The 12,094-nt window shown below is 40.1% G+C and overlaps 1 protein-coding gene across 2 annotated transcripts in view; it reads left to right on the plus strand.

Annotated features, from left to right (window-relative positions):
• The window catches only part of CLSTN2 (calsyntenin 2), a 322,960-nt gene that overhangs the window by 249,321 nt on the left and 61,545 nt on the right, over positions 1-12,094 (plus strand). For both annotated transcript variants that reach the window (XR_014526944.1, XM_083506385.1), the window contains exons 6-8: positions 7,742-7,927; positions 11,421-11,669; positions 11,910-12,031. Coding sequence is in view for 1 of the 2 variants with exons in the window: in XM_083506385.1 (XP_083362511.1) it covers positions 7,742-7,927; positions 11,421-11,669; positions 11,910-12,031 (557 nt within the window). In the remaining variant the exon portion in view is untranslated. The remainder of the gene's footprint in view (positions 1-7,741; positions 7,928-11,420; positions 11,670-11,909; positions 12,032-12,094) is intronic.

Consider the following 12,094-nt stretch of genomic DNA (forward strand, 5'->3'; position numbering starts at 1 on the left):
AGTTCCTAAAATGCTTTAGTTTGAGTTGATGGGTTAGGTTTCAGCCTTACGTACTACTGTTGGAGGCAGTATGCCTCTGAATGCTGGTTGCTGGGAATCTGGGATCACAAGTAGGAAGAATGCCGTTGCCCTCAGGGCCTTCTTATGGAATTCCCATAGGCATCTGCTTGGCCACTGTGAGAACAGGATATTGGAAGAGATGAGCCATTGCTTTTCTTCTGTTCTTATTACTCAGCTCAGGGAACACCAGGTACTGATCCCTATTTCAAAGGAGCAAATATGTGCATTCCTCAAAAGTTAGGATATCAATGGTTTTCTCATATGTTTTAGTATATTTCTCTGTCAATGCAGAGAATACCTGAGATGTTTTGTTTGTGTGTTTTGTTTCTGATGATTTGTGACTAGTATGTGGCACCACTCAAAGGTTCATTTTTAATATAAGACTTTCTTATTGCAACTGATTAAGTGTCAGATGTGACCTATTTAATAATCCATTGGGATCAATGCAGAGGTAGAGCATTTGAGGTAGGAAATCTAGGTCACACTCCTTTGTGATTTCTACAGGTGCTTAAAAGTTGTTTCCTTTTTTTTTAACAGAGAGCACGCATTGCTTTTAATGGATAGGGGCATAAATCTGGAATATCCCCCCCCCCATCCCATTTTGGAAACAAGAAACCTGTGTGTAGGTGCAGCAAAGTGTGTAGATGGGAAAGTGCAGCAAAATATATTTGATGTGATTGTCCACTTATTTATTGTTATTTTATTTTTAGTATTATTATGGCATGAACAAATTCAAACTTCAAACAAATTTCATATCCAGGATTTTGAAATAGTTAAGTTAGTCTCCCCCCACCCCCACCCCAACTGCAAAGGTGATTGCTGCTTTTTAAAAATTCACAGCAGGTTTAGCCCTAACAAATAAATTACTGCAGGACAGAATCTGAGCACTTGTCTCTCAATTCTTCTAAGCTTTAGAATCTGCAGTCTAGTGAACTTTCAAAAAAATGGAAGAAAAGCAATGCTTATCTTAGAGATATAAACTTGTGACCTTCTGATCTCCTGATGTGCAGTGCCTCAAAATGGAATTCTATGAAATAAGGTATTCAAAGGCTGAAACACCAGAAGTGTTTTCTTCTTCAAGATGTATTATAGCTATTGATCCTTGACTACTTAGACATTCTTTGTGTATGTGGCATAGGCTCAGCAGGGCATTGATGACCTGTGATATGTTCTGCAACTTCCTGTTTCATTGATATTAATAGAGCCATAAAAAGCAGTACCCATCCTCTGCATTCTACTTATTTATCTTGGATATCTTGGGGTTATATTCCAGATTGCACATATCCTAAAATGCCATTTATTTGGACCTTGTCAAGTTTTTCATTTTATCCAAGTTCCATAGAATGTATAAATCAAAACATCTGTAGGCTATTTTGTAAGGCCTTTCTGCATAGTAAACTTTCCTGATTCTCCAGGAACCTTCATAATGTGTCTTTGATAATTGGGTGGGATGTTTCCTTGATTTAATTCTTCATCTCAAGATCTCCCTGACCATTTTGATCAGGGGGACATTTGCATATCCACAGTACTAAATTATTCTTGGGGTATGATATTACCACCTGCAATGATTCTATAGAGGAATCTGCCGCTTTTGAGATTTCCAGCTTTCAGGGCTCTGTGAATGCCACAGAGTAGACAAACCTTTAGTAGATAAAGTAACCAACAAAACCTTATGCCAAAGAAATGTGGAGCTAGTAATAAATGATGTGTTTTATGAAACAGAAAGGCAATAACATGAAAAAGTATACCTCTTTAAGTCATAGGAAATATTATGTGCATTATTTATTCTTGTTTTGCAGAGGAATCAAATTTTGCTGTAGGACAATGATTGACACTTTATATGCTGTATTGTGATAAGGTGATAGAAAGATAGTATCCAAAATCAAACAGCTGCTGAGTTTATGTATGAATTCATACTGTTGCTTATATGCGGTACTTTGCACTAACAAGTAAATACAAAAATTGCAGTGATTATCCATCACAATGAAGGGTGCACAACAGCAAATGCTCTTTTAAAAAAAAGTTAGGATGTAATTTTTAATCAGATTTATCAATATAATTCAGGTCTTGTGAAACTGGGATATAAGAAAATGTAGAAAGAACATGCCAGCTTGCTTCAGTGCCATGCTAGTACCATGGGGCAGCCCAATAGTTCTATGTATTGGGCTTTGAGGAGAATGAAAGGCATCAAAGTATGCAATATGAGACCAGACACCTACCTAGTCCAGCATCTTGTTTTCCACAGAGGCCAGCTATTACGAATCTGATAAATCTCTAAGAACATGAAGCAGCAACCCTGTATAACTGTTGCTTTCCTGCTGTTCAGAGGCATGATGCCTTTGATCCTGGAAGTATTATATAGCCGTTGATACTCTTATCCTCCCTGATCATTTCTCTAGTCCCTGATCCTACAGTATATTCTAACTTCTACATGTTTGGATAGGCTTGCCTAAACAAAGATGTTGCAAACAGGTGCTGGAAAGAATACAGTTGAAGGTGCTTGCCTTATGTTGGGGACTTCTAGAGCACAGGAACTGCCAGGCTAAAAGATTGATATCTTACCACTGTAGAATGAGCATTATGTGGCACTTGTACCAGGGCCAGTTCTGCAGGGGGTGTACAGCAACATTAAAGGAAAAGACTAACAAACAAAAACCTTTAAAAGCAGTACAGAATAACTGCTAAAATGACTGGCTATATGTAGTTAAGCTCATAGCACGAGTAACTGTTTAAAACTATTCTGCAGCCTTTTGTGCTCCCAATTAGGTAGTTACTTCTCCAGACCCTTTGTATGCACTTTCATTGCACATCAAAATTTGATGCTTGCCCCCTTCCTCACAACAACTAGGAACACAGCCTTGACTGAATGGATTTGGCCTGGAGTGATCTATGCATGCTCATCCTTCCCCATCTATCCACATACGTTAAACCTTTGCGTATCCTCTGGCTATTTCAGTAAATAAACTGGTAGTATCTTGACAGTGAAGAATAAGACCTTGACCTCCTTGCCGTTGAAGAACACGCCATTTCAGTAAAATCACACTGTCCCTGTCACTCAAGGCTTCAAATGAATTTATTTGCGTTTATATAAGAATATTTCATTTTCCCTGGATCTCATTAGGAGCAGACATTTTAAAATTGCTGCAGAAGGGAAAGGTGGAGCTGAGAAATTCATTTTCACAAATTTCACTCAACATATCCAAATGTTCATGTTCAATTAGGGATATCACATAAAAACCATGTTCTCTGCTTTCTGTTTAAGCAGTGGACACCAATTGCGCCGCAGACAGAGCTGTTCAAAAGCCCCCAAAGGTGAAATAGTAAGGCTACAGAAACTCTGCAGCCCTTGAGCCATGGCAAAGGGCACATCCCAGGGAAATGGCAAACCTTTTTCATAAGAGAGCTGTGCAACATTGAACTTGTCTGATCTAGCTCAAGGAAGATGATCTCTGACCTGCTTCAGGTGAAGCATAGACAGAATACCTTAGGCAAGAGCACTACCATCATGTCACATGACTATAGGTGGGGCCTGGGACAGAACTGGATCAGCACTCTTACCTAGGTCAGTTTATCTAAATCTTGGGTCCCTAGCTGTTGTTAGACTACAATCCCCATCATCCCTGACCATCAGTACAGGCTGGCTGTGTCTGGAGGGACTTGTTGTTTGGGGGACCAAAAGTTTCGAAAGGCTAGTCTAGGGAATATAAAGCAGTACTTCAGCTAATTATTATTTTGGGGTTCTGGACTTGGTGTGCATTGCTTCAGTTCTGAAGCACACAGTTAACATTTCTCTTCTCCTTACCCCCACTCCCCAATTTCATGCTTTGCAATTGTTTTTACATTCCTGACTTGCTAAAGCAAAACAACAAACAGAAAGTATTTGCCTTCCCTTTAAAAAGGAAATACTCAGAGCATGTGCAGGTTTTGCATTCTAAACTCACTTCGATAATAGTAGCACCATGAGTGTAGAAATAAAATGGAGTTTTCTCCTGCTGTCTTGATGCAAAACTATTTACTTGAAAATAAGCACTGTTTCGTTGTTGAAAAGTTTGACATTTTTTCAAAGCAAAAACAGTAAAGTGTACATTGTAGCTGTGTATATTTCCAGCTGGCTTCTGCTGACTATAAAACACTGTTAAAAATAAAAAGAGAGGTAGGATGTTGTGGTGACCTGCTCCAGCCCCAGTGAGTCTCACCATGTCCCTCAATCCACTTGCTAATGACACACCCACTTGCTAATGCTTTTATCATTTGCTGCTCTCTTAGTGGAACGCCTGAGCTTTGGGTTCCTAGATCCCAGCCCCCCTCCCAGTTCTAGGCAAAGCTACAAAACTCAAATTTTATTAAGGAATTCTGCTTAAGCTATACTCCCAAGCTTTATTAGCCAAGTTTAGGAATTGCTCAGCAGCTTTGCTCCAAGTCTCAAGAACCTTTCTTGTACGTTGTTAGGGACTGCATGGTACTCTGAACATTCTTCAATCAGCTTTTGCACACTTCCTTCTTCAATTGAAAGTAGGAGTAAATTTTTGAGTGGGCAACAGTCAACTTTGGCTCATCCATCAGAAACTAAAACAATTTCCGCAAGAATCTTAGAATCTTAGATTTGCAATTTAAACTCCACTTACACTTAAATAATCTGAGCACGTTGTTCTCTTTCCTCCTTGATACAGAAAGTTTCTCATTTGCGTCTTCAATCAAACCTTGAAGTGAATGAACATTTGATCTGAAATGAGTTTTATTCCATTCACCACATTCTTATGTGTGCAAGGCTAAATCAGACTGACTAGATATGCATATTATCAATGTGCACTGTCTGGAAAACCTTACAAATTAAATATCCAGATGTGCAGATTAGTAGAAGAGCTTAACTGGGATGGTTGCTTTAAAGAATCATCTGCAGCATCTAAACATCTCTGTGATAATTAAGCAATATGTTTGCACAAAACCCATTGTGCAAACCTGAAATACATGCATTTTTTAAAATAGTTTTAATAGACCAATATTTTGAAGGGATCAAAGTCTCTCATCTGAAACTGTTTGCAAATTCCATATTTAGTCAAATATTTGAAAATAAAACTCTCTGGTTGAGAAGGTTAGTGTGCTACATGCAGCACAGCGTATGCTGTTGTTGATGGTTTAAATCTTCTGGGTCACCAGACGTCTGGCTGAACAAACTCTGGATTAGCCTGTGAAAGCTATGAACCTGAAGAATTCTTTCATAGACAGTTTGTAACTTGCTTTTATTTATGCAGTTATAGATAATATTTGGGGGAAAGTTTACACTGTTTTTGGAAGCTGAAGCCCTTTGTGACAGAGTCTGGATTTGAAATAATTTAATTGTAAATGTAGTTATTCTGGTAGCTGCAGACTAATCCTCAGAAGACTTTTGCTCATGCTCCAAAGAAACAATATAAACTGATAATTATTGTCTAGAGACTCTGCAAGTCCTAAGACTTCAGCTCTGGATGGCTGAACGCCAGATGGATTTTCAGGTTTCAAGTTATATTAATAGCTTGCATATTTTCTCTTTAACAGCAATATGCTTTGTTTTCTTGGTTCTCTGCTGACGAAATTGTGAACAACAACCATTCCAATTATAGAACTGGAAGAGAGATTGGAGATCATATTGTCACACACACCTTGCTCGGTGCGGGCTGTACCAGGCTACACCAGGCCTGTTCCACTTTCTATCAGCTCTCACTTTTAGGAGAAATGTCCTAACAGCCAAAATCTGTCATTTTTGTATGTGGCAGGCCTTCAGATATTTGAAGGCAAGCTATCATGTGAGGTCTTCCTTTCATTTTCTCTTCTTCATGATAAACATAAGCAACTCTTTCAATTGTTCCATGTACAAATTGAGTTCCAGACTTGTTTCCTTCTGTTCCCTCTCCTCTGTGCACACTCTAGTACAGGGGGCAAGGAGACCTGCATGATTCAAAGGGAAGTAGAATTCTGTATCAGGGACATCTGGAAATGAGTGGAACTGTTCAGAGGGGTTAGGACTGCATAGGGGAGGAATAGAGGGCAGGGTGAGGATGGATAGGGGTGCAGCATTGTGTAGAGGTGGTGGTCAGTGTAGAATGATCAGGGCTGTATAGAGGAAGGGAGACTGTGTATAGGATGGAATGAATAGAGGGGGTGGGGTGTCATGGCAAATGAGGTTGTACTGGCAGCACAGTGTCCCGTTGGACTGGATTTTGGATGTATGCTTTTTTATGTGTGGTTCCATTTTTTTGCCTATTCAAACCCCCATACCATCCTGGTCCCTTTCCCCTGGGCACACTCCAGGTTTTCAATGGCTTCCTTGAAATGTGGCATTCAGAAGTGGACATAGTACTCCAGATGTGGCCTGATCACCAAAGAATATGATCCAAATGTTATTTCTCATGATTGGAGACATTAATCCACATTTACCCAAATATGTGTTTCAGTACTTTTCTTTGGCTCGTACAAGTGAACAGTAATAATAATAATAAACACTGGATAATGGACATTCAGATAATACATTTTTGATACTTCTGCCATAAATTTATACACGTTTTAGGAGTAGGGCAGGTTCCACCAGTCTGGCCTTCTCTGCGCTGATTCCTAGCTATGCTGGTGCAATATGGGCAGAGTTGAGCAAACTAATAGTATCTACAGAACTCTGTTTTGGTAGAGTTTTGGTAAGGCTCTGTGTATAAAGTTATCCAAGGCTTTCACCAATATCCCAAAGTCAGTTATGCAAATTTTACTCAGTTTTTTAAAAAAACAACAACAGCAAGCAATTATTTGAACTCCATAGCAGTGTGAGTGATGGGATGGAACCATGCTTCTGACACTGGAATTGCTGCTGCTTACCAAGATGGGGCAGGGCACCAGTGATGTTCCCTCACACCATCCTCAACCACATAAGCCAAAGTGATGCTGGTTTTGAGAGGGTGGCTCCATCCCATCACATGTGTTGCTTCAGCTGCAAATATATTGACATTTCCTGTTTGTTTTCCTGTGTGGTATATTTGACTGGAAATGCAAACCAGCCACCAACAGAAATGGACCTGATGGGGCATGGCAGTGGTAATAAATAACATTTCCTGCAAGTATATTAAAGAAGAAGAGTTTGGATTTGATATCACGCTTTATCACTAGCCTAAGGAGTCTCAATGTGGCTAATAATCTCCCTTTCCCTTCCTCCCCCACAACAAACACTCTGTGAGGTGAGTGAGGCTGAGAGACTTCAGAGAAGTGTGACTAGCCCAAGGTCACCCAGCAGCTGCATGTGGAGGAGTGGGGAATCGAACCCGGTTCACTAGATTACGAATCCACTGCTCTTAACCACTACACCACACTGGCTTCAACCAGTGATTCAACCACACCACTCTGTGATTCAACTGCACTTTTTAATGTTCTGATTATGAGAAAAAAACAGCTGAGGGAAGTTGTGACATTCATTAAAGCAAGGAGTGATAATAGAAACTTCTATTGGAGCCCAAAGGGAAAGTGTTAATCATAGAAACATAGACACTCATTCTAAGTCAAGCCGTTGGTCCATGTAAATCTGTAATTTCTGATACTTGGTTTCTTGCTCGTTCTACTTTTCTGTTTGCAAAATTTATAAAATACGAATAATTTTATTCTTGTGGAAATCATTTGATAGTGTTGGTCACAATACAGTGTGAATTAATGTTGTTATTCTTTCTAGACTGGAATAAACGTATTGAGTACAAGCCTGGTTCTGGGAGTATACCGTTATTTCCTAGCATTCACCTGGAGACTTGTGATGGACCTGTTTCTTCTATTCAGACCACCATTGAATTGCAGACTAATTACATTGGAAAGGGCTGTGATCGTGAGACATACTCTGAAAAATCCCTGCAAAAATTATGCGGTATACCTTTAGCATTTTCATGAATTTACTTGGCATTGCTATTTTGAACATTTTGATATTTACACAGGGGTTGCTTTCCAGGTCATTGAGCACACATTAGCCAACTCTGCCCTCTTATGTCTCCTTTTCCTGTCACTTCCGGGTCACAGTGATGTGTGCATGTGTGGTTGTGCAACAATTGGACACGCGCAAATCAGTTGTTGCCTGTGTTACAGACTCCCTAATATGTATACTTATGGGCTCAAAAGTGCAAGCTTGGCATTATCTCTAAGTTGAAGCAGGCAGAGTCAGAAGAACTCCTGCTTTCTCTATCTCCACTTCTGCTTTAACATGCAGTAAGATCTTCATCTCCAAATGTCAATTGAGGCTAAGGGATTCCTCTGCAAATAGCCCAAGGAGAAGTAACAGGCTGCTAGCTGTTACGCTATGCAACCTCTATGCAAGCAGGAAATGCAGAATTGTGCCCCTTGTTTTTGTCTCCCACTTCATTACTTTAGCAGCTCATATATTTATATCAATGAACTTGGTGAAGGGCAGTAGTAAACCTCTGAACCCCTCTTTTTACAAAATCTGAAAAATTAAAGAAGTTATTCTAGCCTGATGATCCTGCTTAATTTGCATTTTGCCAAATGTGCAAGCGTTAATAAAAGTGAAAGCAACTTCTCACAGAGTAATATTTAGGACAAATCAACATTAAACACACACACACACACACACACACACACACACAGTTTGGTGATGTGACAGTATTGCTTATTGCAACTGAAGAAATAAAATTCCTTTTGGAAAAAAATTGTTTTCGCTGGGTAGAACTCTAGGCAATTTTGCAATGTTTATTATAGATTATGCCATCTGGGTAAGCTGAGCTTGAAGCTTTCCAGTAGGTAACATCTGTGTATTAGGGAGCACAAGCTGGTATTTTACGCACAGTTAGCGCTTATAAAATAAATGCTGTCTTTGTACACGCTTAAAAATGTATGTAGTCTTATTTGTTGATGCTGTTAATTGAAATGACATGCAAATGAGGGAATTAAGTTCATTAAAAATTTACCCAACCTTTAAATATAAACCTAGGGTGGAAAACCTTCCAGAAAAATTCAGTGGAGCGCATGTTTTGCATGTAGACGCTCCTAGATCCAATCTCTGGTGTCTCCAGGTGGGGCTAGGAAAGATTCCTGCCTGGAAAGCCACTGCCGGTCAACCCTGACATTACAAAGCTAAATTGCCTGACTTGGCATACGGCAGCTTCCTAATATTTCAGAACAGTGATACAGTTCTACAGCTCCTTCAATTAATTCTTTAGATATGCATTTTGGATGCTAACATCTCACACTTGGGACCCTGGCAGCAAAGCTGAGAAGGGGGTCTTGCCATCTGGGCAAACCAGGACCTCCATACACACTGCCTGGGCTTGTGCCCTGGAGAGGTCACTTCATTGCTGCTAATGCAGTGGTTTGATTTCACCCCTGGAGGCACACTCCATTGTCTCCCGACAGGTGGATGCCAACAGCCAATCTGAATATCATTCTAAGCCATAGTTAAACTCCTCCTCCTCCTCCTCCTCCTCCTCCTCCTCCTCCTCCTCCTCCTCCTTCTTCTCTCCCTTTACCATAAGGTCCTGGTCAGGTCATAACAATTTAAAATTAAACATTTAAAACAAATTACAATCAGAATAATAGAATGGGTTCTAAACTATTGTTTAAATGTAAACATGGCGTATGCTAATGCACACTGCCGAAATTGTGGGTGCTTCACTCCCCTTCTGCTGCTGCCACACTGCTGGGGAACAAGTCATAGTCTGGCTTAGCATTATGTCCAAACCCCAAGAACAAACCTTGGTTTTAGAACTCATTGAATTTTTTTTAGGGGATGAGAATGCAAAATGATGCAGAAATGTGGCAGACTGAATTTAAGATTGGAGTAAAGTGAGAAACTGATGGAAGTCAGTCTCTAAAGATGCAAAGGGCATCAATTCCTGGCCAGAGATTAAGGAATTTGTAGTTTGAAAACCTATATTTCCCCATGTAACTGAAGCATCATTGCCACCTGTAATCTCCTTCCCTGAAGCAAGGGTCTTTTGTTTACATTTTGGGGGGAAGCAAGAAGGGGCTAGCAGGGAAGAATATGAATTCCATTTCAAGCTGGACCCAGTAGGGAAAGTTTGCATTTGAATTATTTAGTTAAAATCTGACACCATTAATATAAAAAACATTAACACCTGCACAGTATTCAGCTGGTACCTTGACTATTCTATGATTGCACATAAGATATATCTGTGAGTTCCACAGTTGGCTTGCTTTTGAAATATGTGAAAATAAACCGTTAGTCAGATAATGTTGCATGGCGGCAAACAATTAACCCTGAGGAATACTGCTTTTCCATTATAAACACAACTACACAAACCAATTGCTACTGGTTAAATATTCTGTGCTTGCCACTGCAAGTCTTCAAACACTAGAAATAATTATTTTGAAGAAATACTGGGCAGCCAGTAAACATTTTGTGGTTCATTTGCTTTTTCATTCAGTGAAGGTATAGTTAATGAGAAGTGAGGAAAGAACTCTAAAGAATAGCAGCATGTCTGCCCAGGCCCATCACAGCTCATATGACTGTAAGCATCCTTTTCCACAACAGTAATCTTAGCCCTGGATATATTTGCTTCAGGGCTCCATACATAGCACAGTGTGAATATGCTTGTATTCCATGAGTACCTTTGTTCACCTCCACACATTGGTACTTCCAGCTGAACTCTGTCTCAATTATTCCCAACCACACTAGTGGGCGATTGTTAATAAGATGTATCCACACTGTGTGGTGTTGTCCTCTCCCCTCAGGGAGAGAAAAGTTCTGAAGGGCTTCATGCATGGTCACTGTTCTCTAAACTGGCAAAAGAGTGATGGCCTGCATATTAAGAGGCTGAACACCTTGATGACATGGGCAGAAGTCCTCTTTACGCATTTGTCCCTAGTATATGTGAACTTAACGTATGAAGCTGCATTGTAAGGAGTCTAACTATTGGTCCATGTAGCTCACTGTTATGTACCCTTGACAGACCATGGGTTTCCAGGATCTCTTCTGATCCTGCTGCTGCTGAGATCCTTTGAAGTGGCCATAACAGGGCATGAGCCTTGGGTTTTCTGCAAGCAAAGGAAGAATCGCTGCTATAGCGGGGATGGGGAAAACCTGTGGCTCCCCAGATGTTGTTGGACTCCAACTCCCATCAGCCCCATCCAGCATGGCAAATGGTCAGGAATTATGGGAGCAGTGGCCCAGCAACATCTGAAGGGTCATAGGTTCCCCATCTCTGCTCAATAGTCTAGTAGCATGGAAACATTAGTTCATGTTTGGGTATTTTTTCAGCACTTGAAAACAAAGGCAGCATTAGCAATAAATGAGAGGGATTAAGTGTGTCAGAGTATCTCCTACAGTGAATTCAGCTGAACAGCTTTCTCATTAGTGTCTCATCAGACTGTTCATTATATATCATCTGCAGGGGCGTCATCAGGTGCCATTGACTTGTTACCAACTCCCAGTGCAGCAACTAACTGGACAGCTGGTCTTCTGATAGACAGCAATGACATGATTTTTAAATTTGAAGGGAAACAAGGAGCCAAAATCCCTGATGGAATAGTACCAAAGAATCTAACAGATCAGTTTACCATCACCATGTGGATGAAACATGGCCCAAGTCCAGGATTAAGAGCAGAGAAAGAAACTATTCTGTGCAATTCAGATAAGACAGGTGAGTCAGCTTTATTTAAAACTGCATTTTCTTCACCCTTCTCCATTGCTTGACATGCTGAATAGAAGTGCGTATTGAAAAATGTTTTATATTCAGTCATGAAAGTTGGCCTCAGGGTACTTCTGATATTGAAAAAGTGGACTTTAGAATAAGACAGGTAAAGTGAAAACACACTCTGATTTCAGTAAATAATACAACCTAGCTAAATAATAAAAACCGTGAAATATATCTTTCTTTTAGAAATGAATCGGCACCACTATGCACTATATGTGCACAATTGTCGCCTTGTGTTCCTGTTGCGGAAAGATTTTGACCAAGCTGATACCTTTCGACCTGCGGAATTCCACTGGAAGCTCGACCAGGTACTTAGTTTATTTTTTATTACGGTAATTCCTAAATTTCATTCAGTCACTGTAGTGGATTGA

This window comes from Podarcis liolepis (assembly GCF_965112155.1).
Source record: "Podarcis liolepis genome assembly, chromosome: 5".
In the NCBI taxonomy this organism is placed as follows: domain Eukaryota; kingdom Metazoa; phylum Chordata; class Lepidosauria; order Squamata; family Lacertidae; genus Podarcis; species Podarcis liolepis.